The sequence below is a fragment of the Anas platyrhynchos genome, chromosome 5, assembly GCF_047663525.1.
Source record: "Anas platyrhynchos isolate ZD024472 breed Pekin duck chromosome 5, IASCAAS_PekinDuck_T2T, whole genome shotgun sequence".
Classification (NCBI taxonomy): domain Eukaryota; kingdom Metazoa; phylum Chordata; class Aves; order Anseriformes; family Anatidae; genus Anas; species Anas platyrhynchos.
Window position 1 is genome coordinate 52,268,240 of NC_092591.1, and position 27,139 is coordinate 52,295,378.

General features: G+C 43.6%; 1 protein-coding gene across 3 annotated transcripts; it reads left to right on the forward strand.

Annotated features, from left to right (window-relative positions):
- The first annotated feature begins 153 nt into the window (after positions 1–153).
- On the forward strand, positions 154–26,496 carry ALKBH3 (alkB homolog 3, alpha-ketoglutarate dependent dioxygenase). 3 transcript variants are annotated; one of them, XM_038179848.2, is made up of 9 exons: positions 154–296; positions 818–933; positions 2,090–2,124; positions 4,019–4,066; positions 5,573–5,676; positions 6,880–6,968; positions 9,918–10,127; positions 23,365–23,463; positions 24,024–26,496. In XM_038179848.2, the coding sequence occupies exons 1-9, from the start codon at positions 227–229 to the stop codon at positions 24,114–24,116; spliced, it is 864 nt and encodes a 287-aa protein (XP_038035776.1). In that variant the 5' UTR covers positions 154–226; the 3' UTR covers positions 24,117–26,496. The 3 variants fall into 3 exon arrangements, with proteins under 3 accessions (XP_038035776.1, XP_071895154.1, XP_071895153.1); XM_072039052.1 differs by having other exon boundaries at positions 194–296; positions 857–933; XM_072039053.1 differs by lacking the exons at positions 23,365–23,463; positions 24,024–26,496 and adding an exon at positions 16,645–17,185.
- The last annotated feature ends 643 nt before the right edge of the window (positions 26,497–27,139 follow it).

Sequence of the window (27,139 nt, forward strand, 5' to 3'; positions counted from 1 at the left end):
ATTAATCTCTGTCCGGCTGCGGTCTCAGCGACAAAGCGAACACCTTAAAATCCCCGGACCACAACCCGCTAAGCTTTTAGCTGGAGCTACTAATGAAGCTGTTAATTAATCAGCTCCTTCCACACTCAGGCCTCGCTGCAAGCTCCGCAGCCGCCACCAGAGGGTGCCGGGCGCTCAGCCATGCGGCCCGGCCGGGGCTGAGGGGCCGGGCTGAGGCGGCGGCGCCATGGCGGACAGGCGGCGGCGGGCCCGCGTGCAGGGCGCCTGGGCCGGCGGCGCGGCGGGGACGGCCGCAGGCAAGGCCCGGGGCTGGGGGTGGCGGCGGGGGGAGGGCCGGGAGGGCTCCGGGGGGGACCCGCAGTTGGGAGTTGATAGTTTTAATGCAGGTTTTTCATGCTGTAATGATTTCTGTTTCTGTAGGGCTGCACGTTTAGGACATTAGTGTTCCCTAATGCCTCCATGTATTCCTTCCCGCTGTCCTGTGAAGGATTTGAGTTCTGCCTGTCCCCTTTTCCCCTCTGTTTTTGCCTTAACGTTAGCAAAAGGCAGCACTTCTTCTTTGTAAGCACCTACACTTGGCAGAAACTCACTTAAAAACATTTTCCATTTGTCCCTGAATAACAAAAATATTCAAGACGCTATGCAGCTTTAACAGTTACGTGACGTAGGTTTGGTTGTCACCAAAAGTCTCTGCCAAGCAGAGGAGAATCCTTCAAAGAAGAACTCCGTAAATCCTTACAAACATGAGCATTGTGTTTTCCATAGGGTGAAGTGCAATTTCATGCTATCTTTTTTATTTTTTTTTCCTTTGCTATAGCACCAAAGGCACCTGTGGCCAGTAACGTTTCCCCTGCAGGTACTACTGGGCAGGCGTGGATGCAAAAAGGTCAACTTCACCCTCAAAAGCAATTTGTCTTTGAAAAGCCATCGGAGGTAATTAATCATTTAATTAAACGCTTATTGCCAGAATCTCAAGTTCTCTGAAACTTTAAACAATGAACTGAAAAATTACAGACTTTGACATTAATGGTCTTGTGTTTTAAAACAAATGAAAAAGCTGAGCTGAACTTCTAGGGGCTTTTACCAAGCGGAATTTGAAACTCTTACTGTTTGTCCATCTGTGTAGTTTCAATCTAGGTACTCATTATGTATCTATTCATAGCTACTTTTCATTGTTTGTTTGTTTTAGGAGAACCAAAGGATATATTTTCTTAAATATTCAGAATGATACAATGTCCCTAAGCATGATTGGAGCTCTGTTTTGTTCTCGGGATATCTGCAATATTTCTGCTGGGGGAAGCATGTGAGATTTGTTTTCTAGGCTTTCCTTTATGGCCCACAAGGAGATGAAGGATATTTTGCTATTTGCAGTGGGAAGGTAGTTCCTTGCTTGTGAAAAAAAAATCTTAAATGCTTCTTTCTAAGCCAGTAATATTTGAAAGGACCCTTCATGGCTTGAAAGGTTTGGAGACATTCTGGGAAGTTTCTCTGTTCTCTGCAGCAGAGCCCTGGAACCTGTGCAGTACTATGTCTTGGCTGTTCTGTATACTCATTTCTGTAGCACCTTGCATGTCAGCCCCACAATGAGCTCAGAGAAGAGAAGCATAAATCCAGAGGGCAACCAAAATGATGATATAGGCTGGATTCAATGATTAAAAAAAAAAACAGCTGTCTCAAACTGCCATTTTAAGCTGTTGGTTCCTGCTGTCTGATCTGTCTTACGTTTTGTTAATTGACTGGGACTGAGATTTGTCCTGGCCTTGTACATTTTTAATTCTGAATGTAAGGCTAGGATTTCTTTGGTTGTAATTCAGAATTGTGATAATCCAAATAGTTTAGAAAGGGATGTCCTTTAGGGGGCAGTTGATTGTTAAAATACGTCTGGAGTGGTAGCTGCATCTGAGGGTTTCCAGGGGATGCAGCGGAGTGTTGCTGCTTTACCAACTGTCCAGAGGTGTGTGTTTCTCACTGACATTTCAGTCTTCAACTATCTAGAATCACTACAGATGGCAACAAGCTCTGTTTGACTAGAGCACGTCAGGTACGTAAGCATTTAGTATTTACCATGTGTTGTCTGGTTACCTTTCAGGTGGAACGCAAGGTTCCTGAGGCAGGTGTGATAGAGTGAGTATACTGCTGACTGACTATCCGTCTAGCTTGTGGTTTTTCTGGTTGGGGTGAATATGCTTAAAAGAGTTCTTTCTTTGCTTAAACTGACTATACCTTGGAAGAAATTTCAGTACAAAATGTGTACTTTCAACCCTTTTATCCTGAACTGAGTTTATAGTCAGGAGAGTCCAAGCATGTCTTCGTAGTTTTTGTGGCTTTGGTGTAGCTTTGTAAGTCAGGAAAAATGAACAGTTGGGGGTTCTTGGATAACAGAACCACAAATATATCTATGTTGGTTAACGATATACTTTTTCTTACAAAAGTCCCTGTGTAGACTATACTGGAAATTACTTGCTGTTATCCATGTATGTAACTGGTATGGCACCTCTGCTTCCTTTGACGGTTCAGAGAAGTAGCTGCTTGTAAGCATCATAGTGAAGCTAGATACTCTAAAGCTGTAGATCACTTGCCCTTTGTGTCAAAAATCTCAGGGATTTGCTCAGAGTAAACATGTCATTAAGTATGGCAAGGTGTGGTGGTGTATGGTGAAGATACAAATTTTTAAAAATAAATTTGTTTCAGTTTGGTCATCATGATAGAGTTTTCTTACTAAGCGGTTACTGTGAAGCAAGTTACAGATCCATCTCGAGTCAGATTTGCATGTGCTTACCTCAAGGGGTCTGCTGTTAGTTCTCTGCATGCAGTTCAGAATGGTTGCTGGGTGGGTGTTCATGCACAGCAGGCACGATTCAGATGTCCTCTGGTGCCCCATGTTCAGCCACCCTCTCACAACTGGTGTGGTAGTGAACTGTTCATTAATCAGAACTCCTTGTGAGAGGTGTTTCCACCAAGATGCTGGAAAAATCCTGGTGGAAATAGTAACAGAATTTCCCAGCAACACTTAAGAGATTGTAGCAGATACTATGTATCTGCTAGCAGATACTTCCCTTTCAGTGTGAATGATACAGAGTATAGTTCTTTGCTTATTGTTTATTATTAGTAGTAATAAATCTAGGTACTGAGCAAATTCAGTGTGTTAAAAAAATGCTCTAAAGGTTCACATGGCTTTATTACTCTTATTTACAAATTAAATAAAAACTGCAGGGGAAAATAAAACTGAGCTGCTGTTCTCATTAAAACAAAGTGCTGTAGATAATACTGTATGGTTTATGCTCTGAGTGTATGTGCAATGTGGAAAAGAGTATAGAAGTTCTTGTTTATTCAACTTTCTTAAATCCAGCACAGTGCAAAACAGTTTGTGATGGTCTTGTGATGATCAGTATACAGATTGGAGCTAGTTTAGGAGAAAAATGAGATTGCAGGTGAAACACAGTTCGTGTGAGAGAAGATAATACTTCACAGCTGTGCAGCTTGTAACTGAGGGTAGAGATATTCACCTTCTGTACCAGCTACACTGGCTTAAATATTGTTTGCATACATGTAGTTTGGTTTCTCTGTGTGACTGAAAACTGGATTACATGTCCACAGTTAGACTCACGTTCTTTGTGTACCTATAAATGCAAACAGCAAGCATGGTCAGGACATGGTTTTCTGTGGTTGTCTCCCTTCAATTCCCTGTGACATCCATCATTTACTTGTCTCCAGAGCCCTAAAACCATGTATTGAGCCTTGGCTGAAGTGTGAGCGAGAGAGAGGAAGTACACACAAACTCACTTTTTCTGTGACATTCCTGGCTACCTTAATCTAACCTCTGTCTCTTCAGAACATTTTTGCTTCCCTTAGTACCACAAAGCTTTTTTTCTTTTTTTTTTTTTTCTTTCTCTCTTTCTTTCTTTAAAGAAAACTCACCCTAGTGCAGGCTTACAGCAATTCTAGTCCAAGTTGCTCTGTGTAAGATCACTTACTGTTGTCGGTGCATCTGACAGCTCTTTCTTTTCTATATCCTCAGCAAGCCTGGTGTGTATGAGCTCAGCACGGGACCAAGCGGAGTTTCCAGGTAAGTGGATTACATGTTTTTTGAAACTTGCTATTTGCTGCTGTTGAACACTGCGGTGATGCTCAGCTTTCTGAAGTCTGGTCTCTGCAGAGTGTTCTGACTCGAGCAGGTGCCTGTTGGCCCTTCCTATGTGTCATGTGTTTAGAGTACCTCTGGAAGTACTGTGAGTATCAGGCACAGCAGAGTTACACAGTTCTGAGCAGCACTGAGGAGATGAAATGCGAACCTTTTAACGTCTAGCACATACTACATCTAGTGCTCTTGTCTGGAATAAGGCAAAGGGGCTACGTCCATTTGTTCCGTGCACCGCAGTAAGTTGCTGCTTGAAATTTGGATTGGTATTCCTGTGATAGCAAGGGTGTGGGGTCTAAGTCATATGTAGCTGAAAGCTACCAAGTACGTTTAGATGTAAATATGACTTGTTTTTAATTGATCTAATAAAAGATTTTAAGCAGACGGGCAACTTTGGGGTTGTCCTGTTTACTTCTGTCTTTTGTCTTAGTTATTACAGCTTCTGGACGCTTTAGAGCCTACTTGTTCTGTGATTCCTGCCAACTTAAAAGCAGTTTATTTCGCATTGCTGACTTAGCTGCAATATCAATATTCATTCTTTTTTTTTTTATTTGAACTTAATAGACTTCTTTTTTCCAATATTGGAAAAATGCTTCTTGTGAATTTATTTGAAAGTTTTCATCTTGTTTCCTTCTAAAACTGCAAATAATTTTTATACAAATTTGGAAAAAGCTTTGACCAGTAGGGAAGAGAGAAAAAAATATGCAACCAGTTGTGTTACTTTGCCACTTTCAGGAGTTTATATTTTCATAATATATTGCTGTACTATATATGTATTTTAAAACTCAACAATTGGATTTTACATCTCTTTTTAACATCTTTGCTACCTATTCTTACTGTGATGTCTTTGGAGCATTGCATTTTCCTAAGGGCAACTTCTCATGAATAGCTTTCCTACTCTGCAGGCCAGCACAGTGGCCAGAATTTTTCAGTGCTGCTGTTAGTGCAGTCTAAATATAAAATGTACATATAAAAATATGAAAACTGGAGAGGTTAAATGCTTATAGGATTCCTGTGCTTTCAAAAGAAAAGATAGAGTGGTAGTAGTGAAAAAGGGCTATCAAACTCTTAGGTGCCATGGAGGTGATGAATTACTTTAAGGCAATTACTTACCTCTGTTGATTGTTGTACTATAATTGGGGTATATAATTTTTCAAGTGGAAAGTTAAAAACAAGAAAGGATGCCATTTTTTGCACAGTATATGGCTGATTATGGAACTCATGGGTTATTGTTGGTTACATATGTTTTTATAGGTTTATAAAGCAATTAGACATCTTTAATTAGGGGAGACCCATTAGGAGTTGAGTTTCTGCTGCCTTCTGTTCTGCCTGTATTACCTTAAATTCTTTGTGAATCCCAGAAATTAGAGTATTTTATCAAAGCATATATAGAAGACTTTATTCCTTCCTTCTTTTCTGTATCTTCTTCCTTAGGATTCATTTGATTCCTGCCTTCATTGATTCAGAACAAGCAGACTGGATGTTTGAACAACTCCTCCAAGACATACCCTGGGGTCAGAGAACTCACATCAGACAGGGTAAGGGTGTGTAGACTAACTTTTCAGGTCATTTCCGTGCTAAAATGCACACAGTGCACATCATGTCATTGTTTTTCATTTTACACATTGCCACTCCTTCACATACTTCCTCCCAGGTTTTCCTTGCATAACTGAAAATTACTGCTTATCTTTCAAATCTGTGTCACCGTGTTCCAATTCACAATTATTTCAGCTCTTTCCAAGTTCAAGAGAGATGAAAATTGCCTCTCTGTCTTATAAGTTTTAAAGGATTTCCCTTCTGTGGCATCTTCAGTTCTTTTTCCTGCAGTCTTTTTGAATAAGTCTGTGCTCCATCCCTTTATACCATTTCCCAGTGATGCTGTAAAAACTATTTTCTTTGAGGTTTCTGTTACCAGGAGTATTTTTGCCACTCTCTCTTCGAATTCCAGCAAAGCACACTTCTTTTCCCTTATTTTTGCTTCTTGGTTGCAGTACGAAGTAAGTGAAGAGTCTGCTATTCTGGATTTGTTCACTAAGGGGCCACCTGTTCCAGCTAAATTTCTCTTTTTAGGCATGAACGGATATAACAAAATAGGTTGGAGTAGTTACCGGTCAGGGCTGGAAAATTTCTTCAACATCTGTGTTTATTGGCTTGTACTGAAGGTAGTGTAAAATGGAGAGTATTACCTGTCAAACGTGAGAAATAACTACCAAGGCAGTCTTCTCAGAAGCTGAAAGTACTTGAACTTGATGTTTGTATTACGCCACAGAACACTTGCATGTTTGACAAAGTATTACTTGTTCAGCTTCGCTGCTTTCTCCTTCTGTAATGTCCCACTGATGCTGCAGTCCCTGACGCTTCATCCTTTTCAGAGGGAATACCTTGCAGTTAATGCCAGCGTATTGGAACCAGGAGAATGTAAAGCAAACTAGAATTGTAAATAAAATTTCAGTTTCATTTTGCTACCTTTAATTTATCCAGTCCTTGCCCAGTCTGAGAAAATTGATGCGGCTCCAAGATTTTGGCAAGGGAATACCTTTCTCATATAAGTAGCACAGGGTCTGCTTTTGAATAATATTCCTTTTCTTGGGTTCATTCTGTAACGTAGTTCTTTAAGGAACTGCTTTTTAACTTCAGGTGAGTGAACAGTCACTTTTTGATTGAATTTTTTGACAGAATTGTGCTTTTCCATTTTCAGGTTCTTTGATAAAGCAACTGAGAAGTCTTCCTGTTTTTTTCAGAAATGTCTTTTGAGGAGCCAAGGCTTACCTCCTGGTATGGGGAACTTCCTTACACGTACTCCAGGATAACGATGCAGCCAAACCCAAATGTATGTATATTTTTACAGTTTCCTTTTATTATTGTCTACAAAGAAACCCTTTGCAGAGATTGAGAGACAAAACCTTCCTTCTATCTTCTTTTTATCTAGAACATTCCTCAGAATTTCTTTTTATGACCAGCAGCATATTCTAGTGGAAAGTGGACAACTTAGTGAAATAATCATTATGAGTGGATTGATTGAGAGGAGCATTATTCAGTGGATAAAAGTTTGGAAAAGGAAATTACAACTCCAGAGTTTAGTTCTTAGTTCACTGTGTAGCTTCGGACAAAACTCTCAATTGTTCTGTGACTTACTCTATGCATCTTTATATTGAAGTCTACACAGTTGTACTGAGTTTTTCTTGTAGAGATATAACAACATCAACTACTGAAATATTTATGTTCAGAAACACTTAGATTCAATACAGCTTAAACGTGAATTTAGGCATATTGTTGATTCCCGTGTAAATGTTACAAGATTCAGCACGTGACGTGCCTGCTCAGCCATTCCAGATTATGTCACACAATTTCCCGTGCTATTTTGGAATGGTTAGAAACCTTCCAAGTGACTTGCTGCTGATGTGTTGGTCGTGTTCAGTTACTCTTGCTGGCTTCCAGCCTGTTGTCCCATCTTTTGGCATTGCTTTGTCTGAAATTGCCATGGCAGCAGGCTGCAGTGCCCTGAAGCCTAAATGAAGTGTGACTATTGAGGGCTGGCTAGGGTTGAAAAGAAAGAAAAGTGTCCCACGTCCAGAACTGCTGCTGGATGGGACACTTCCAGCAAAGCTCAGTTTGAGGGGAGTGGAAAGGTGTTATTTACCAAGATGAGCTGTAAAGATTTTGTAGTTTCAAAAATCCCGTAGTTGGTAGTTTTGTAGTGGGAAAACAGGCACTTTTTGTACTTATTTGTGGAATATTATTTTACATGGACTTTTCTAGAAGCAGAATGACTTCAGAATGACTGTTGCTGTTCAGAGGTTAGACAGAGCCTCTGTGCCCCAGGTTCACTATTTCAGTCCAGTTTGCATGAAGTTCAGTTAGCCATCGTCTGGAAACTGCCTGTAGCCAGATATAAGGGTAGACTGCACATGGGCACTCTGACATTGTATTCGGCTTTGTAGGAGGGAGTTATGCAGCCTAAAAAAAGCCATGGAGGGTATAAACAGCACAGCCCTTACCTGTGGAGTAGGTTTTATATTACAAAAACATCCTCAGTGTAAAATGACCAAATGCAATTCAGTGCACAGCTTCGTCAAAAACAGTTGCCTGCCTTGAACGTGTGATCTGCAGGAGTGATTTAGCTTTGTGCCCCTCATTTTTTGTTTGATAAGGCTGGGTGTGATGGCAGCACTGCCAAGTATGATCCAGTGCTACTGTGCAAATAAACTTTAGTATTAGAAAAAAGTGTCTTTGTAAGCAGTGACGTAGTTGGGGATGTAGTAATGTATCACAACAAACTTACTTCCACTCCTGCAGGTTTACTGTGAAGTTTCCACTGCATTGTAAAATTCACCATATAACATTTTTACCAATAATACTTTTGTGATAGGAATTGAAGGAATCCGGTTCAATGGGTCACTAAGAAGTGCTTTCAGTCATTCTCTTTGGACTCATCTGTGATTGCATAGCATGTTGGGCACATGCTGCAGCTCTGGAGATCCTGTGTTTTGTCCTTCAGGCAACCCAAGTACAAGCTATAGCATTTTTGGGTGCTGGTACTGATTTCCCTACATATCCCATAGCTACAGGCTGTGTTCATGTATAATTAATTATTCACGTGATGCTTAGTCATTGACGGGGTGACTTATCTAGAAGAATACCAAACAGAGAAAGATGACACGGTGAAGGCTTCTGTAGTGTAGCCAATAGGTTAAAAACCCTCTAAACATGGAAGGGCAGTGGTGCAGAGTTGATTATTTGAGGTGGATACTGGGAAATAACTCATGCTCTCTGTTCCTTCTGCCAGTGTTTGCTGAGAGGTTTGGAATCAGTTCTTTGTCCTCTCTTGATCTCTGTGTTTCTGCTTATATAATGGGCAAAATATTCTGGCCGACATTGCTCTGAGCCTTTTTTTCTCTTTTCTTTTAGCTTATGTAGTACTTAAAAGCACTCTGACAGCTGAAAGTCATGATGTAAGTTTGTAACATTGAATAGTGATTCACTGGACTGAGCTGTAATGGAATGCACAGAGCTGCCACGGGCTATGGGCGCAGCAAGATAGTTGCAACGGGAAGGGGGAAATTCGGGGCCTGTGCATTCCATTTTGAGAATCACTGAGAAGTTACACAGCTGAAGTCAAACCCCCAAGAGAAGATGAGCGGGGCTCAGCACGCTGTGCTGCTGGAGCTGGGAGCAGAGGGCCACGCTGTGGAAGCGTTGGGCCAACTGTTGGCTCTTGTTCTGGGTCACCTGCAGGGAATGGAGAGGGATTTATGTGGACACCAGCTGCAACTTTTTGGGTGTGCTGTGCCCACCAGCAGTGGTTAAGTAACTCAGGTGTTATCAGCCCCACGTGTTAAACTCCGCTAGCTTGGCCAGGAGATTAGAGCAGACAGGTATGGATTAGAGAGGTTGCAGAGTTTTTGTTCTGGTTAAGAACTGCTGGTGTTTATCTATGCTCGGTTCAAGCAGATTTTACTCTATCCACTTCCTCACCGTCCAGTTAATGGAGGTGGCTAGTGGCTGCCACTAGCAGGCAGACTGGCTTCTTATTTTTAAGAGGTGATTTAGTGTTGACCTATAGGCAACAAGCATACTTTGCAGAAAGCCTGTTCCTCAGCTTTACTAAAAATCTGATAAGAATTGTTCAGAGGCATTTGTTTGGCTTTGGGTTCGTTGCGGTGAAAGTGCAGTATGTTTTGTTTCTTATCCAAGAGTAGTTTTCCCCTTGTGTCCTGCTGTTATTGCCTGCTGCCCAGCTTTCATTGTATTTACCTGACTCTCTCTGTGCCAATTGCAGTGGCATCCTCTGCTGACTATGCTAAAGGAGCGCATTGAAGAGTTCTCTGGCTATGCCTTCAACTCCCTGCTCTGCAACCTGTACCGAAACGAGAAGGACAGCGTAGACTGGCACAGTGATGACGAACCATCGCTGGGAAAAAATCCCATCATTGCCTCGCTCAGCTTTGGCGCTACCCGGACCTTTGAGATGAGGAAGAAACCCTCCCCCGTGAGTGTTCTTATCGCAGTGAAAGAGTCCAAACCCATTTGTTTAGTCCTTTCCCTCTGTTTAGAGAACTTAATAACTACAAACATTTAGTTAAGTTAGTAATTAGTGGGAAACACTCGTAAAGTTCTGGGGAATAAGTGTAGGAATCAAAAAAACCTGTTACATGGAACATGACATCTTCAGGGTGGGCATGTAACCATTCCAATAATGTGCAGCAGTGTAGTGCTGCAGTGAAATTGCAACCTACTATTTTGCCCTGATAAGGTCCTTTCCCATTACTTGAAATCAGTGATGTCAGAAGGGAGCTTTCACTATCTAAACAAGCCATAGATTCGATGCTGTTTTGTTAAGCCCCAGTAATGGTGTAATTCATAGTGTATGTGTTATGCAGAGTAGTTCTGACCATTCCTGTAAGTAAAAATCCCCTAACATTGTCTGAATTTTGACTTGTGTGTGTTCAGGCTGAGAGCCAATGAAGAGCAGGAAAGAGCAGCCCATTTCTTTTACCTAAAATACCAACCTGTGGTATCATACTGCACAGACTAAACAGGGATCGTTACTTTGATAGGAGGCATGTGTGAACATCCTCTCAGGAATTAGTTTCTGATTCGGTAGAGAATACTCTTTCTAAAACAAATGCTGTGTAACAGGCATTTAAGCAACAAGTAACTTAGCACTTAGATTTTGGATTATTGAAGTAAAGGGATCACGTTCTTCTGCTGAAAGTACAAGCCTCATTGTAGGGTATCCTGCTTCAGATGTCTGTTCTGTGTGTTTTCTGTTACATGGTGATATTCTTGCTGTGAACTCAGTGGAAAACTCTGAGGATTTTTTTTTTTTTAATGTAGTCTGAAAAATGCAGTCTGAAAAGCACTTTGGGATCTTTGAAAAGCTGTTTGCCGTCTACTTACATTGTTAATTATTCTGAATAAACTAGTGCAGAAAGCAAAGGTGGACAGTACCAACCTATAAACTGTGCCCTGGGGTATTGAAATGTGCCCCTGAGGAGTGACAGAGGGTCACCAAGTCGTGAACAAAAAAGGTCAGGATTTGAATCAGAAAACTAAATAATTTGTGTTTTTCACCAGCTCTTTAATGTGTGAGTTTTGTTGCCTGAAGGGAGTTTAACCCTGTGGTCCCTGAGCATGAGATGACATAACCGGAGCATTGTGTCATTGGGCATAGCATGAGTAAGTGTCTTTGATTCTGTGATGATAACATAATGTCAGCTGGAAAGTTCATCCCTCTGGGAAGCTGTAAAGGGTGCCCAGGTTCATTTCCAGAGTGCATGTCTTCTTTTTTGATGGATCAGAATTAAAGCCACCTAGATTTCAGTATAAAGTTTGCAATTTCCCCCTAAAAATTGAACTCAGTTCTTGAGCGAAATGTCCATTTGCTCTTTTCTCAAAAGACACCTGCTATGTGTAAAGGGGGAAATTCAGTACGTGCCACTCACGATTAGCCACTTTCTTTGATCTGTACTGTATGGTTTCTTCCCTTTTCTTCCTGAGGTGGGTGATTTTTTTTAATGTATATATCCCTCAAGTGCTCCTCATTTTTTTTTCTTTAGTGTCTTTGACCTGATATTTCTGACTAGCTCGGTCTTGTTAAATATAAAATGCATTCCTTTTGCAATTGTGACATACCTGTTTCTAAAATAAGATCCCCACGTGCAGAGTGATGCTTGAACAAGTTGCTATTAACTGTGTATCATGTGCCTAAGGGAATTTGTACTTAAAATTATGTGTCACGTTACGTATTCTTTGCGCGTTCCAAAAGCCTGCAATTTTCTGAGAGCATCCTATGACACTAGGTGCTTTGCCAAGTGGGAGTTACAAGACGCCCTGATGGAAATTACAACCTTTCAGGCTGTACCACCAAAGAAGTAATTTTCATGCTCCATTGCAATGTAGCATTCACTCTTTCATTAAAGGAAAGTTAAAGTCGGTTGTAGATACTTGAAGTTTGATCACTACTTTGTTAAAAGCAAGTTACAGGGACAGGGGTAGCCTAGGGAAGGGAGATTTAGATTTACAATCATCACAGGCATCTCAGGCTCTTATCTGGTTTGTAATCTGACATTATTCCTACGTCAGGTTTTCCAGAGGTAGTCTTCACTGAGGGAGGAAAAGAGAAAGCAAATCCTTTTCCTCCCCAAATTAAGCCTCTTTGGGGACCCAGATTCTAGTAATGCTGATTTTAGAGTTTGAAAGGCCTTCCTTTCTCTCTGTTGTAAATGCTTTTAAGTCTTTCGAGATGAAAGGTGTCATGAAAAGGTAAGATGAGAAGTACTGTGCTAGAGGCTCACCGTGGATAAGTGATGCTGGAAAAAAACTGAAGCGATTGCCTGTGTGTGATCATGTACTGGGTACAAAACAGCATGTACCACGAGTCAGGTAACGTCGTGTAGTGCAATTGAGGAGTACTAAATCGGAGCCTTCGGAGACTCCAGCTCATATTAGTGACTGTCTGTACAAGTAGTGTCCAAATTTAACTGTGGATGAACCTCTTAGGGAATAAAACCCTGTTTCTCGAAGATACACCCATTCAATACCATGTTCTTTGGCCCAAGTGTCTATAAGGTTGTTTCGGAAGTGAGTCCCATTGTCTGATTCTATTCTTTCTGGGGTGCCATGTCGCCATAGGACTTGCTTTTCAAGGCCCAGGATGGTGTTCCGGGCAGTGGCATGAGGCACAGGATATGTTTCCAGCCATCCGGTGGTTGCTTCCACCATTGTAAGTACGTGGCGCTTGCCATTGCGAGTTTGAGGGAGTGTGATGTAATCAATCTGCCAGGCCTCTCCATATTTATATTTCAGCCATCGTCCTCCATACCAAAGAGGCTTTGACCGTTTGGCTTGCTTGATTGCAGCACATGTTTCACAGTCATGAATAACCTGTGCTATAGCATCCATGGTCAAGTCCACCCCTCGATCACGAGCCCATCTGTATGTTGCGTCTCTACCTTGATGGCCTGAGGTGTCATGGGCCCATCGGGCTATAAATAATTCACCTTTATGCTGCCAATCCAAGTCCACCTGAGCTACTTCAATCTTAGCAGCCTGATCCACCTGCTGGTTGTTTTGATGTTCTTCAGTAGCCCGATTTTTGGGCACATGAGCATCTACGTGGCGTACTTTCACAGCCAGGTTCTCTACCCGAGCAGCAATATCTTGCCACAATGCAGCAGCCCAGATGGGTTTGCCCCTACGCTGCCAGTTGTTTTGCTTCCATTGCTGTAACCATCCCCACAGGGCATTTGCTACCATCCATGAATCGGTGTAGAGATAGAGAACTGGCCATTTTTCTCGTTCAGCAATGTCTAAAGCCAGCTGAATGGCTTTCACTTCTGCAAACTGACTCGATTCACCTTCTCCCTCAGCAGCTTCTGCAACTCGTCGCGTAGGACTCCATACAGCAGCCTTCCATCTCCGATGCTTCCCCACAATACGACAGGACCCATCAGTGAACAGGGCATATTTCTTTTCATTCTCTGGTAACTGGTTGTACAGTGGGGCTTCTTCAGCACGACCCACCTCCTCCTCTGATGATATCCCAAAGTATTTGCCTTCTGGCCAGTCCATGATCACTTCCAATATTCCTGGGCGACTGGGGTTTCCTATTCGAGCCCGCTGAGTAATCAATGCAACCCACTTGCTCCATGTAGCATCAGTTGCATGATGCGTAGAGGGGACCCTTCCCTTGAACATCCAGCCTAGTACCGGCAATCGGGGTGCTAGGAGGAGCTGAGCTTCAGTACCGACCACCTCCGAAGCAGATCGAACTCCTTCATATGCTGCCAATATCTCCTTTTCAGTTGGAGTATAGCGGGCCTCAGATCCTCTGTATCCCCGACTCCAAAACCCCAGGGGCCGACCTCGAGTTTCCCCAGGTTCTTTCTGCCAGAGGCTCCAGGTGGGGCCGTTCTCCCCGGCTGCAGTGTAGAGCACGTTCTTTACATCTGGTCCTGTTCGAACTGGCCCAAGGGCTACTGCATGGACTATTTCCTGCTTGATTTGTTCAAAGGCTTGTCGTTGTTCAGGGCCCCATTCAAACTCATTCTTCTTACGGGTTACTTGGTAGAGCGGGTTTACAATCAGACTGTAATTTGGGATGTGCATTCTCCAAAACCCCACAACACCTAGGAAAGTCTGTGTTTCTTTTTTGTTAGTTGGTGGAGACATAGCTGTTATTTTGTTGATCACATCCATTGGGATTTGACGACGTCCATCTTGCCATTTTATTCCTAAAAACTGGATCTCTCGTGCAGGTCCTTTGACTTTATTCTGTTTTATGGCAAAACCGGCTTTCAGAAGGATTTGGACTATTTTCTTCCCTTTCTCGAAAACTTCCTCTGCTGTGTCACCCCACACAATAATGTCATCGATGTACTGCAGGTGTTCAGGAGCTTCCCCCTGCTCTAGCGCAGACTGGATCAGCCCATGGCAAATGGTAGGGCTGTGTTTCCACCCCTGGGGCAGCCTATTCCAAGTATATTGGACTCCCCTCCAAGTGAAGGCAAATTGTGGCCTGCACTCTGCTGCTAGAGGGATGGAGAAAAATGCATTAGCGATATCAATTGTGGCGTACCACTTGGCTGCCCTCGATTCAAGTTCATACTGAAGTTCCAGCATGTCCGGCACTGCAGCACTCAGTGGTGGCGTGACTTCGTTCAGGCCACGATAGTCCACTGTTAGTCTCCACTCGCCATTAGACTTTCGCACTGGCCATATGGGGCTATTGAAAGGTGAATGGGTCTTACTGATCACTCCTTGGCTCTCCAATTGACGAATTAGCTTATGGATGGGAATCAGGGAGTCTCGGTTAGTGCGATATTGCCGCCGGTGCACAGTTGTGGTAGCGATTGGCACTTGCTGTTCTTCGACCCTCAGCAACCCCACAACAGAGGGGTCCTCTGAGAGACCAGGCAAGGTAGATAATTGTTTAATGCCCTCTGTCTCTAAGGCAGCTATACCAAAAGCCCACCGGAACCCTTTTGGGTCCTTGCAATATCCTCTTCTAAGATAGTCTATGCCAAGGATACATGGAGCATCCGGACCAGTCACAATGCGGTGCTTTTCCCACTCATTCCCAGTCAGACTCACTTCAGCCTCCAATACAGTCAACTGCTGAGATCCTCCTGTCACTCCACAAATATAGATGGGCTCTGGTCCTTTATAGCTCGATGGCATTATAGTACATTGTGCACCGGTGTCTACTAAAGCCTTATACTTCTGTGCGCGTGATGTGCCAGGCCATCGAATCCACACAGTCCAATAAACTCGATTGTCCCTTTCCTCCCCCTGGCTGGAGGCAGGGCCCCCCTAATCCTGGTCAGAATCTTCTTCGTTTCTGTGTTTGAAGGATTGTCTGCTGGAAGTTGGAGCAGCAAACTTTTCGGAGAATCCTTTTTTCCTGATTGTTTTCTTTTGCAACTCACGTACCCGTGCCTCTAGGGTCGCGGTAGATTTTCCATCCCATTTTCTCATGTCCTCTCCATGGTCTCGTAAGTAAAACCACAGGGTGGCACGGGGTGAGTACCCACCATATCGTCTTCCTTGTGTGGGTGAACGCCTACCCCTGACAGCTGAGACACTGCTTTGTACAGGTGCGGAGGAGAATAATCTCTCTTCAAGTTGGTGAAACTTTTCAGAAAGTGTTTTCTCCCAGGTGTTCTCTTTTGGTCGGTGGGCACTGGTTGGTTCAGGTGGGGAGGACAATAGATTCTCTTCAAGTTGGTGAACCTTTTCAGAAAGTTTCTCCACAGCTGAGACGCAGGCCTGTAAGGAAGAGGAGAGACTTTCTTCGTACTGCCGGAGTTGTTTAGCCGCTTCATCCACTGTGGGTTCCTCATCCTCTTTCCAGGCCATTATTGCCAATGAGCTGGCATATGATGATGGTGCACTCCGTACAAACTTCCGCCACATGGGTCGTGTACACTTAACTTCATCTGGATCTTTGGATGTTTGTGTCTGGTCTGGATCCTCATAAATCACTTCCCGTACGGCTAATTCCCTCAGGTACTGGATTCCCTTCTCCATAGTGGTCCACTTGCCTGGTAGACATAAAATATCTTCCTTGAAGGGATACCTTTCCCTCACAGCTGAGAGGAGACGCCTCCAGAGGCTGGTGGGTCGTGCTCCATCTGCAATTGCTTTGTCAATGCCGGCGTCTCGAGCAAGGGATCCCAACCGTCTGGCTTCCCTGCCGTCTAATTCCACACAATTGGCTCCAGAGTCCCAGCACCGGAGCAGCCAGGTGACAAGCTGCTCACCTATACAGCGACCAAAATCTTTTCGCACATCTCGTAGCTCGCGCTCGTTTAGGCTTCGGGTAGTTACTGTTGCTCTTTCGGCATCCTCATCTTCCTCCTCCTGAATCCTTGATGGCCCAGCGTCGTCATCATCTTCATCATCTCTATACTTAGTTTTGGCAGAAGCCTTACCTGGATTGGCAGAAGACTCTCTGCGTTCTAAACGACTTGAATTTCTATACCATATTTTCACCTTCTCTACAGGGGCAGCTTGCACTGCTACTGCTCGTTTCTCTGACACGGCCACAGGAGCTGGAGCGGCTGCAGGAGCTGGAGCAGTTGCAGGAACCGGAGCTGTAGTGGCTACAGGAGCTGGAGCTGGAGCTGCAGCAGTTGCAGGAGCTGGGACTGGAGCAGCAGTAGGAGCTGGAGCTGGAGCGGCTGCAGGAGCTGGAGCTGGAGCTGGAGCTGGAGCAGTTGCAGGAGCTGGAACTGGAGCAGCAGTAGGAGCTGGAACTGGAGCGGCTACAGGAGCTGGAGCTGGAGCAGTTGCAGGAGCTGGGACTGGAGCAGCAGTAGGAGCTGGAGCTGGAGCGGCTGCAGGAGCTGGAGCTGGAGCAGCTTCAGGAGCTGGGACTGGAGCAGTTGCAGGAACTGGGACTGGAGTAGCGGCCGGAGCTGAAACTGGAGCGACTGCAGGAACTGGAACTGGAGCGGCTGCAGAAGCTGGAGCTGGAGCGGCTGCAGGAGCTGGAGCTGGAGCGGCTGCAGGAGCTGGAGCTGGAGCGGCTGCAGGAACTGGAACTGGAACGGCTGCAGGAGCTGGGACTGGAGCGGCTGCAGGAGCTGGGACTGGAGCGGTTGCAGGAGCTGGAACTGGAGCGGCTGCAGGAGCTGGGACTGGAGCGGCTGCAGGAGCTGGAGCTGGAGCGGCTGCAGGAGCTGGAGCTGGGGCGGCTGCAGGAGCTGGAGCTGGGGCGGCTGCAGGAACCGGATCTGGAGCGGCTGCAGGAACCGGATCTGGAGCGGCTGCCGAGTCCACCGTAGGGGTCACAGTGGCCGTTGGATCTGTCACAGGGCTTGGAGTGGCCGCAGGGTCTGTCACTAAGTTGATAGCAGTATCAATGGCAGCTCGATAGGCATGAGCCAGGCCCCAGCACGTTACAATGATTTGTGTTACTTTAGAACTGCCAGAATCATGACACCTTTTTTTCAAGCATTCTGCCAGTTTTTGAGGATTTTGCCATTGTTCAGGGGTGAATTTCCAACACACTGGGGGTGCCAACTGCTCTAGGTGCCTGCCCATATCTGCCCATACTCCCTGCCACCCACAACTATCCTGCCCCCGGGCAGATCTCCAGAAGAGCTTCCCAAGTAGTTGTTTAACTTTAAGCAGAACCTGAAGTGCATTCATGAGGCAGAACAACAAGACTATGGTACTCTGAGTATTCCAGAAATATTCAATATCTTGGAGAGCTATTGTGACAAGCTCAGGGGATAAGAGGGTGGTGAAGGAGGAAGGCAGAGTGACCCAGGAGGATACAGGGGTGGTGAAGGAGAAAGGGAGAGTAAGCAAGTAAGGAAAAATATCCTCCCCTTTCCCCTCCACAGCTTGACTCCCTAATGGAAAAAAACAATAGGTATAATTGCTAATAGTTTCCAAGATACAGTTTCCAAAGTACAGAGTCGACGATGTTACTGAATACAAATAACAAGTTAGAGTCATGACCACATATTTCATCGTCTCATAAGCCATTGCTACAACACACAGCACCATAATGATCTGAAACCAGGGCCCGGAGAGGATAAACAACACGACAGAGAGTAAATACGGAAAATAATGTACTATAATACTCAATTTGGAAAACAGGCGCAGCAGAGTTGAGATTAAAGCAATCAGCATCATGACAAGTGACTATTAAGCAGGTCTAATCCTTACACCAATTTTAGTTTAACACACTCTGGTCAGATCTGCCGTTATCTCAACCTTTCGGGCCCCACGTTGGGCGCCAAAAAAGGCTGTCGTGGTTTAACCCGGCCGGCAGCTAAACACCACGCAGCCGTTCGCTCACCCTCCCCCCTCCCTCTCTGGGACGGGGGAGAGAAATGGAAAGTGAAGCCCGTGAGTTGAGATAAAGACAGTTTAATAAGACAGGAAAATAATAATAACAAAATAATAATAAAAATAATAACAATAATAATACAATGGTGATAATAGGAAAGTAATAATAGTATGTACAAACAAGTGATGCACAATGCAATTGCTCACCACTCGCTGACCGATGCCCAGCCTAACCCCGAGCAGTCCGGCCCCTTCCCCCCCAGCTAGCCACCCCTATATATTGTTTAGCATGACGTCAGATGGTATGGAATACCCCTTTGGCTAGTTTGGGTCACCTGTCCTGGGTCTGTCCCCTCCCAGCTCTTGCTGCACCCCCAGCCTGCCCGTTGGCAGGACAGAGCAAAAGGCTGAGATGTCCTTGGCTTAGTATAAGCACTGCTCTGCAACAATTAAAGCATCGGGGTGTTATCAGCACTCTTCTCATCCTAAGCCAAAACACAGCATTCCACCAGCTACTAGGAAGAAAATTAATTCTGTGCTAACTGAAACCAGGACACAACTATATAAAAAAAAAAGACAGTTAATGTTACTAGGCTTTTTTTGTTTGGTTGGTTGCTCTGTTATTTTTTTTTGTTTGTTTGTTTTGTTGCTGCTGCTGCATGTTTGTGTGAGATTTTTACATTCGTGTTGCAGAAATTTGAAGTTTCTGTAGGCAACATTGAAACTGCCACTAAAAGAAATCTTCCTGTCCTTGGAGGAGGAAAAAAAAAAGTTGTTTAGTTGCAAGTGGCATTATTATTGTTGTTGTTTAAATTGTTCCAGAGTAAGGTTAAAGAAAGGTTCAGACTGCTGTTTTTGATGACTGCTGCAGTGGATGAGTAAGTGTTCACTACATAATAGGGAATGAGTACAGACAGTCGTGCATGGCCTACATGAATCCACATTGCAAACATCGCTTCTGAATAAGTCGAAATAATTCCTACCCAGATTTCAGCCCAGAGCATGTTAAAAGAACTAATAAAAAGCTGCATATATTTTGGGAGCCAAATCCCTCCCTGGAGTTGTTAAGGAGACTTTTCATGGAAGTTAACGTGATTCCAGGAAGTGTTTTTGTTCACCCACTGGTGTTTTTCAGCATACTTTTTTCTAAATACTGCCTTTTCTGTTTATTTGGACCGGTTGTGTGGTTGTATGTGATGTTTTGCCTTTGCTTTCAAGGGTTTCTAGGGTTTTTGGATGCTTACTTGGTAGTCCAAAGCCTACAGTGAAGTGATCTCATTTCTTCTAGTTTTTGCTTCTAGTCCCAGTAAGTTATTTAAATTTTTCCTTGCCTCCTTGTTACTCCCCAGTTGCTGTAGCTCCTGCCTGTGCTGGAACCAAGAGGCGAACGCTTTGTTTTGGAGCTGTGATTCATACTCAAGTCACACACAACCTGCTGGCTAAGCCAGCGAGCCCTCCCCTGCTGTCCCACAGCATACCTGTCACCTCAGCCCTACCACCTCCTTTCTGCTCCCCACACCGCCCCGAGGCCCTGTCCCACTCAGACCTGACTCAGCCGCCCTACTCCAGAGGAACTGATTTCCCTGCGTTACGTGGGTCATCCTGATCCAGCCTCGGCACCTCTTGTACTACTGCTTATCACTGCTCAACTCAGACAGCACCAGCTTATCTGATCAGGTCCTTTTGGGAACTCCATGAGATTTTTAGTTAAGGGTGATGTTTGATGTCCCAGTAAGCTCCCGTGTCCCGCTGGGGGCTGCTGTGCAGCAGAGGTCTGGGTGCCACACGGACCAGTTCAGAGCAGCTGCCCACCAAACTGCAGTGTGAGCCGTGTGTGGAGTTAGGAAGGCAGCTGTCAGGTTCATCTGTCAGCTTCGTCTGTCTGTAGCCAAGGAAACTGATGGATGCTGGGCAAGGGAGGGATTTTCGTGCGTACGTTAGATAACAGCAGGATGTGCGTGGTGTTCTCAGAATCAGCCTTCAGATGGGTCCGTCCTTCAAAAGAAACACTAAAACAAGGCCCTTCTGTCCTTGAGTAGCTCTTCTAGCAGAAATTAAAGAGCCCCTAGTACTTTTGGGAACAGAAAAATAACCCTTGGTGTCCTAAAAGGCCTAACTGAAGACTGACAGGAGTAGATGGAGCACGGTAGAAACTGAGCCTTGGATTGGGATGGGGTTGGGGTTGAACTTTTTGGATTGCCATGAAGGAGGCTTGCTTCCTTGGCTTTCCCCACCGGTATTGGCAAGACTTGAGCAGCTGTAGGCAAGTAGAGGAAAAGAGGAGAGCACTTTAAGGGTACCATACCACACTTGCAGAATGCAAGGTCATCAGCAGAAAGACAGAGTGTAAAGATAGTCCTGTGTAGGTGGGTGGGTGCATTACACGAGGAAAGGGCAATAGGACTGCTACTCGGGCTTCTAGATATTTTCTATATATTCTGTATTCTCTATATATTCTAGATATTTTTCCTTGCTTACCTTTTTGATTTTAATACCTTTTTAAGAAAAGTAATTGATGGAGTCCAGGAATGCTTCTAGTTTTTATACTGATGGCTTCACATCCACTCACACTGAGCTTTTGTCACTTACTACCTGTAGTTCCTTGGGTTAAGAATAGGCATCAAGAATAAGTTCCCTTCATAAATTTCCTGAGCTGTGAAACCCAGCTGAGTCTCCTGTATGTCTGACATCAACTCTGAAGAGAAAAGTTCTGAAGTGAGATTTGGTGGATGTGTTAGTATGGACACGTGATGTGTCTAACTTCACTGGCTCTGCAAAACCAGTGGAAATGCAATTCTGTTTTCTAGGTAAAACTAAGTTCAGATGTCACATCTGAAATGGAAAGAAACTTCTGCTTTTACAAACTCTCTTTTCTAAGCCAAAAGGATGTTTTCTCCTAAATCATTTATCTTAGAAGATTCATTTTAGTTGAGATGAGCAAGAGACAAAAATAAACCCACTGTTGTCCTTCCACAAAGTGAAATGGTGTAATCCAGTGAAATAAAAAGCCATGCACTGCTATTTCACTGCTTTTCATCAGCGGTCATGTTTGAGATCTATTTTTGAAATTCCCCTTGTTTCATCTGTTGTTTTAAAAAAGCATTTTTGGCATTGTGCTTTACTTCTAATAGAGGAAGACAAATGCCTCTTAATTCCAGAAACTTAAAAATATATTTTGCAAATGGACATTGTCCTTACAGAGAATGAAAATATTGCAGGTGATTCTCAGTGCCTTCTGCAACTCTGATTTTAGAGGTTTAGTGAGCTTAACTAATGGCTGAAACAGCCTCAGGCCCTTAGGTATCCCCAAGAAATGCACAAACCCAGAATTGCCATGACTGCCAGTTGCACTAGCAGTGTTGAATAACCTTGTTCTGTCACACTGTGACTAACTTCTAGTCCCAGAGTTGAACAGAAAGTTGCTAAGATGCCGGTCAATTACATGAAGTGATGCTTTTAGTTATTGGGAATTGATTTGACCCCAATCAAGCTCTTTTGCATAAACAAAAAAAATGATTTGGTGAGCTCTTTGGAAAATAAACATCTCTGCTTCTAGATGCAGTGGTATAATAACAAATATATTTTGAATAACAAATTTTCATTCAGACTGCTTGCTATATGCAGCAAACTGAGAACAAGGTTAAGCCTGCATTTGGACTGTGTAGTCCTTGAAAATGAGAACCTGTCATTTTTTTTCCAAGCAAAACTTTTTTTTTGCTTGGAAAAATTTATCATCTGCTTTACTATTTCAGGCTATCTGATGCATTCTTTAACTTAATAATAAAAGACCTTGAGTCTCTTCCCTTTCAACACTAATTAAAATATTTTCTCTACCCCTCTCTTCCCCCAAATAACCCCTGTGTTTGGAAGGTGATTTTCTACTAGAAACTTCCCGGAATTCCTCATTTCAGAGAGTTGCTGTCCATTCTTCTTTGGCAGCTTTCAGATTTGGCAGTAGAGATCTACAAAAGGCTAACTATGTACTTCCATTTTATATTTGGGGAAATAGTGGTTTTCTTATTCACACTTTAATGAAATAATCCAAGCTCCAGTACAAAGCAGTCAACATGTTGAATAGAAGTTGTTTAAGTTTTGCAGCAAGTTTTTGCAACTGTTGAAGGCTAATACCAGAAAATAGTGACGAGTACACAGAGCATTATAATAGCTGCCCAGGTGGCAGTCTGGAAGATGGTGCATGTCAGGCAGAGAGTGATCTCGTGAGGATGCTGCTGTTGTGCTAGTGAGGCTTCCCTAAGCAACTGGACTCAGCAGGGTGGTGGTCCAGAGTAAAACTGGAAGGAGTAGGGCAAAGAAATAGAGTTACTCCTGTGACTGACACCGTTTGTGTCAGGCTACTACTGCTGTGTTGCTATATTTGGTTGTCGTAGTTGTGTTTTAAAACAGTTGTGCGTAATCTGAAGGCTTAACCAAAGTTTTGCAAATGAAGCACGTCTTCTAGGTGAGCAGCCTGGCTTGCTTAACGGTGATGAAGTTTAAGAGAACCTGAAACAAGACAAATTGAGAAGAGGAAGATGTGCATTTTGGATAAAGCAGTTAACCATTGGAATCACGGTTATGGTTGCAGAATGTTTCCACATGAACTGTTCAGTTCAAGTGGATGTTCCCAAAACATTTGCAGCCTTGCTCCAGAATTTTGCACTGGACTTAGGAAGCATTTGTTGAATTTCACCGATGTTATAAAGACAGTGACATGTAACGGCTTTCCATCCTGAAAATGTTCAGCTCCTCAGCTCCTTATGAAATATGGTGGCAGAGAGGTCTAGTTAGACTTCCTGAGCTCATAAAAGCTTCCTTTTGTCCTTTCCCCTCCCTGTTTTTTAAGCTCTGCTATATAGGACTAAGGAGTGATTTTCTAGCAAAAGCACTTGCCTGTTTCTTCAGTGTCCTGTGTTTCTTTTTAGGAAGAGAATGGAGACTATACTTACGTAGAGAGACTAAAAATCCCACTTGATCATGGGACTCTGCTGATGATGGAAGGAGCTACCCAGGAGGATTGGCAGGTAAGAAATCCTTGGCACTGCTTAAGAGCTTTATTTGCAGCGCAAATTCTCTAAATGTGTGCAAAGCACTTCCATGAAGGAGGTAGGCAATACTCGGCTTCCAGTGAAACAATTATTTCACAATGCTTTCTACCTCAGAATTTCAAAGCACCGTACAAAAATTATGCAGTTTTATTCAACTGCTAAGTGATACAAGGAATCAGCTCACATGCTGATGTTTCAGCATTTAAGTTCAGCGGTGAATGTTGCAGCCTGCAGCTGAAAGAGCAAAATCCATTTAGGAGCTTAAAATATAAAATTGTTGAACTTAATTTAACAAGGCTACAGTAATCCACAAAAGACCTTTATTTCCTCAGTAGCCCTGAGCAGTCAGAACATGAATGTTTTGCCTTAACTAAATCTTTAGAAAAGTTCATGAAAAGCCATTACAAAACATTAAGGTTGTTTTTTTTTTATGTTGTTTGATTACCTGTATTTTAAATACGCCAGCTCATGAGGGTTTTTGTGTGTGTGTGTTTGTTTTGCCTTTTTTTTTTTTTTTTCCATAATGCCACTTACAGCATCGAGTGCCTAAGGAATATCATTCCAGAGATGCACGTATCAACTTGACCTTTAGGATCATTTATCCAGAACCTGGTGGAGTTTGGAAGTGAAGAGGCACTTTGGGCATTGCTGAACACACAGCAGATCGAGAGCCTCAGTTGCCTACGTGTTTTACAGGAGCAGAGTTCTGTGAAATATCTTATGGGGAAAAAACTGATGTCATGAAGATCTTTGACAATCAGAAGTTACCTGTTATGCGGACAGCGTGGTTTTGTTTTCAGAAATGGTATGCCTTTAGATGATACTAAATCACAGGCTTTGTTTGTGCAAAGATGATGATCATTCCTAAAAGAACATGGAATCTCTGAGAGGTACTGACTGGAGCAGAATGATTCAGTGAGCAGTTATTTTTGCACCTTCTCGTCTCCCATTTCTCCCCAGATGGTGATCTACGTTCAAGTGACATAGATCCAGGACGTGTTCGGGATTCTTTTATGTAAACCCAGCTATCTGTGCGCTGTGTGTGTGGAAATGGGAAAGCTGCACTCTGGGATGATTTCTGAGTGTTAGTCGCTTCACCAAGGGGTAATGCATTGCTTTTTATTTGTAGGTTGCAAGAGTCTTCTGCAACAAAGCAGTCAGTTTTGTTAGTTATAAAACTGCTTGAACTATACTTGTGCCTAGTAGAACAGCGGGTCGAGGCTTTCTTCAGCTATGTTCTCTATGGGCAGATTTCGGTCCTTACTGCTTATTTGTGTAGACAAGTCACAAAAGGGCAAGGAACACAAACATCTTAGCCATGAATCTTATCAGCTATGTCAAAACTGCTGACTTCTTGAGTGCTAACAGTCTTCCATCCCTGTTGGCGTAGAAGTGTTACCTCTGTGTCATAGGCAGGAAAACAGAAACAAGGAGATAAAAAAGGTTTTTTGTTTTTTTTTTTTTTTAGAATTTACTAATGCATTCTTACTTTCTTTTTAGCACAACTGAGTTATGGCTTTCAGTGATTTTAGGTGGGACAAGAAATGTCAGCATCCCTAAAATTCACACTTGCGCTGCCAAACTTGATATCCAGAATTGGCCCAAAGATTTGGACACAAATTATTATAATCACACTGTAAGTTGTAAAGCTGTAAGTATAGTGTTAGTATCACCGGGCGCAGCACCCAGTCTGGTGCTGCTAGCAAAACATCCTGCTCCTAGAGTGGTGCTTGCTGCGTTAGAGCAGGGCTTGCTTGCAGGGCTCTCTCTCAAATAGCTGCTGTTACAGAGCAGCAGTCAGCAGCTCAGACCCGATTCTTGGTTGCCTTGTTGGAGTTTGCCTGACCTAGGTACATCCTACCTGTTGTTAGAACCAGGGAGTTGGTGGTTGCCTTCTCAGTCATCACACATGTTGTCTGCATGGTTCTCACTGCAGGGATGGCATCCCCTGTCCCGGATCAAAACGCTGGTTTGGTATCGCTTCGCTTTCTGCTTGAAGCACGATCTAAGCACGGGGAAATACTCTGTGCCTTGTAACATACTGGCAAGCTGCTTTAATGCAAGAATAAGCAGGTGGTTGGAAAATGCCTGTCTCTTCGTAGCCAGCATTATCTGTAGTTTAAAGTTGTTCTGGACAAGAGCAGTCAAGTTGTTAACACTCAGTTATGCCTATTTTTAAAGGTACTGGTGACCTAAAGGACAGGCTGTCGACTCGTTTCATTTCCTGTATTCTGAAATTTGGCAGAAGCGTTTTCTTTGTGTATCAGACAAACTTATTAGGAGATTCTCTATTTAAAACACTATACAGATTTTGAAATAGCTTATTCTTCTAAAATGAATGCATGTTATTGGGAAACTTATTTTGTTATCTAATAATTTCTTCACTTTTATCCCAGTTCCTAAAGCAATATGTTTTTGGAAATACATTTGAAATAAGTTTCCAATGTAATATTAATTTCTTGTACTTGAATCTAAGATATGGACTCAGTGATGTATGTTTTGAGAATTCATGTTGAAGCAGGTGGAGTTTACTTTAAAATTCATTTTCTTCAGGTAGCTGGTGCTTTGCTTATGTCCCTGTATGTGTGCCCAGTTGTTGCAGTCCTTAAAAAGGACTTTTTCCTTAACCGAAGGGTATCTGATTTCTCCAGGTATTCTGACTAGGCAACATGTTAGCCTTTAGTAGTTCATACATTTAGTTCTACATTTGTTTACACTGTTAAAAGCAATCATGCTGCAAGGAGCAGTAGTGGATGGAGACTAGTGGGAACTTGATAAATCAACAAACCTGAACCTATGGAAATTGCAACTTGTTTGAATTCAATGGGGCTGTGATGCACAGGCAGGGCCCTGGAGACTGATGCTAGTGAGGAAAACAAACAGTTCCTTGCTTACTTTCTCAGTTTCAATTCATAATGTTAGCAAACTGTGTTGTAATTTTGTTTATTTGGGTTGAACTGGAAAAATACAGAGGTTTGCCCCTCAAAATAAAATGATTTAAAAGAGGAATGCCGTATCCCATGGAGCTCTCCGGGGGTGACATCACTTTATTGCTGCTGTCTGTGTGCCGGCGGTGCTGCTGCTCGTATCCTAAGCAGGATGACGGTGGGGAGAAGGCACGTGGCGTGCGAGCCCTGGCTGTAAGGGGAACAGTTGGCACAGAGGTCGGGTTTCTTCGTGCCAGCTGGGAAGTTGTGGGTCCTTCCTTCCTCCCCCCACCTCCTCCCAAAAATGTCACCTAGCCAGGTGGCAGCGGATTGCAACCTCCTGCCCGCCGGAACCGCAGGAAATGGCTGCGAGCAGAGGAGATTCCAGCCCACATCTCCCCAGGAGATCTTTCTGCGGGGACGTTTTTCTCCTAGGTAGAAATCTGGTCTTTAATACTGCAAAAGCACTCTCATGGTTCCCAAAGAGGATGTGTGCAAAGGTAGGGTTTTTAAAGGTTTTTAACTCTGGTGTTGTTTTCATGACACCCAAAGGCTTGAATTTTAACTGGAGACCGGCCAGCTGGAGAATTTGGAGTGGTGGTGTTCAGCTCTTCCTGCTGTTGGAGTCAAGTGCACAGCGTGAGGTTTATGTACAGCATAAATGTGTAGGTACATTCTAGGCTTTAACTTAAAAGCAGCTGGAGGAACTTTTCCTCTAGTTCTGT

Bases quoted from the DNA above. Each gene is read 5' to 3' on its own strand.
- ALKBH3 (XM_038179848.2), top strand. From the start codon at position 227: ATGGCGGACAGGCGGCGGCGGGCCCGCGTGCAGGGCGCCTGGGCCGGC. The intron at 4,067-5,572 runs GTAAGTGGATTA...CTTCTTCCTTAG, and splicing joins GGACCAAGCGGAGTTTCCAG to GATTCATTTGATTCCTGCCT. The intron at 23,464-24,023 runs GTAAGAAATCCT...TGCCACTTACAG, and splicing joins CTACCCAGGAGGATTGGCAG to CATCGAGTGCCTAAGGAATA.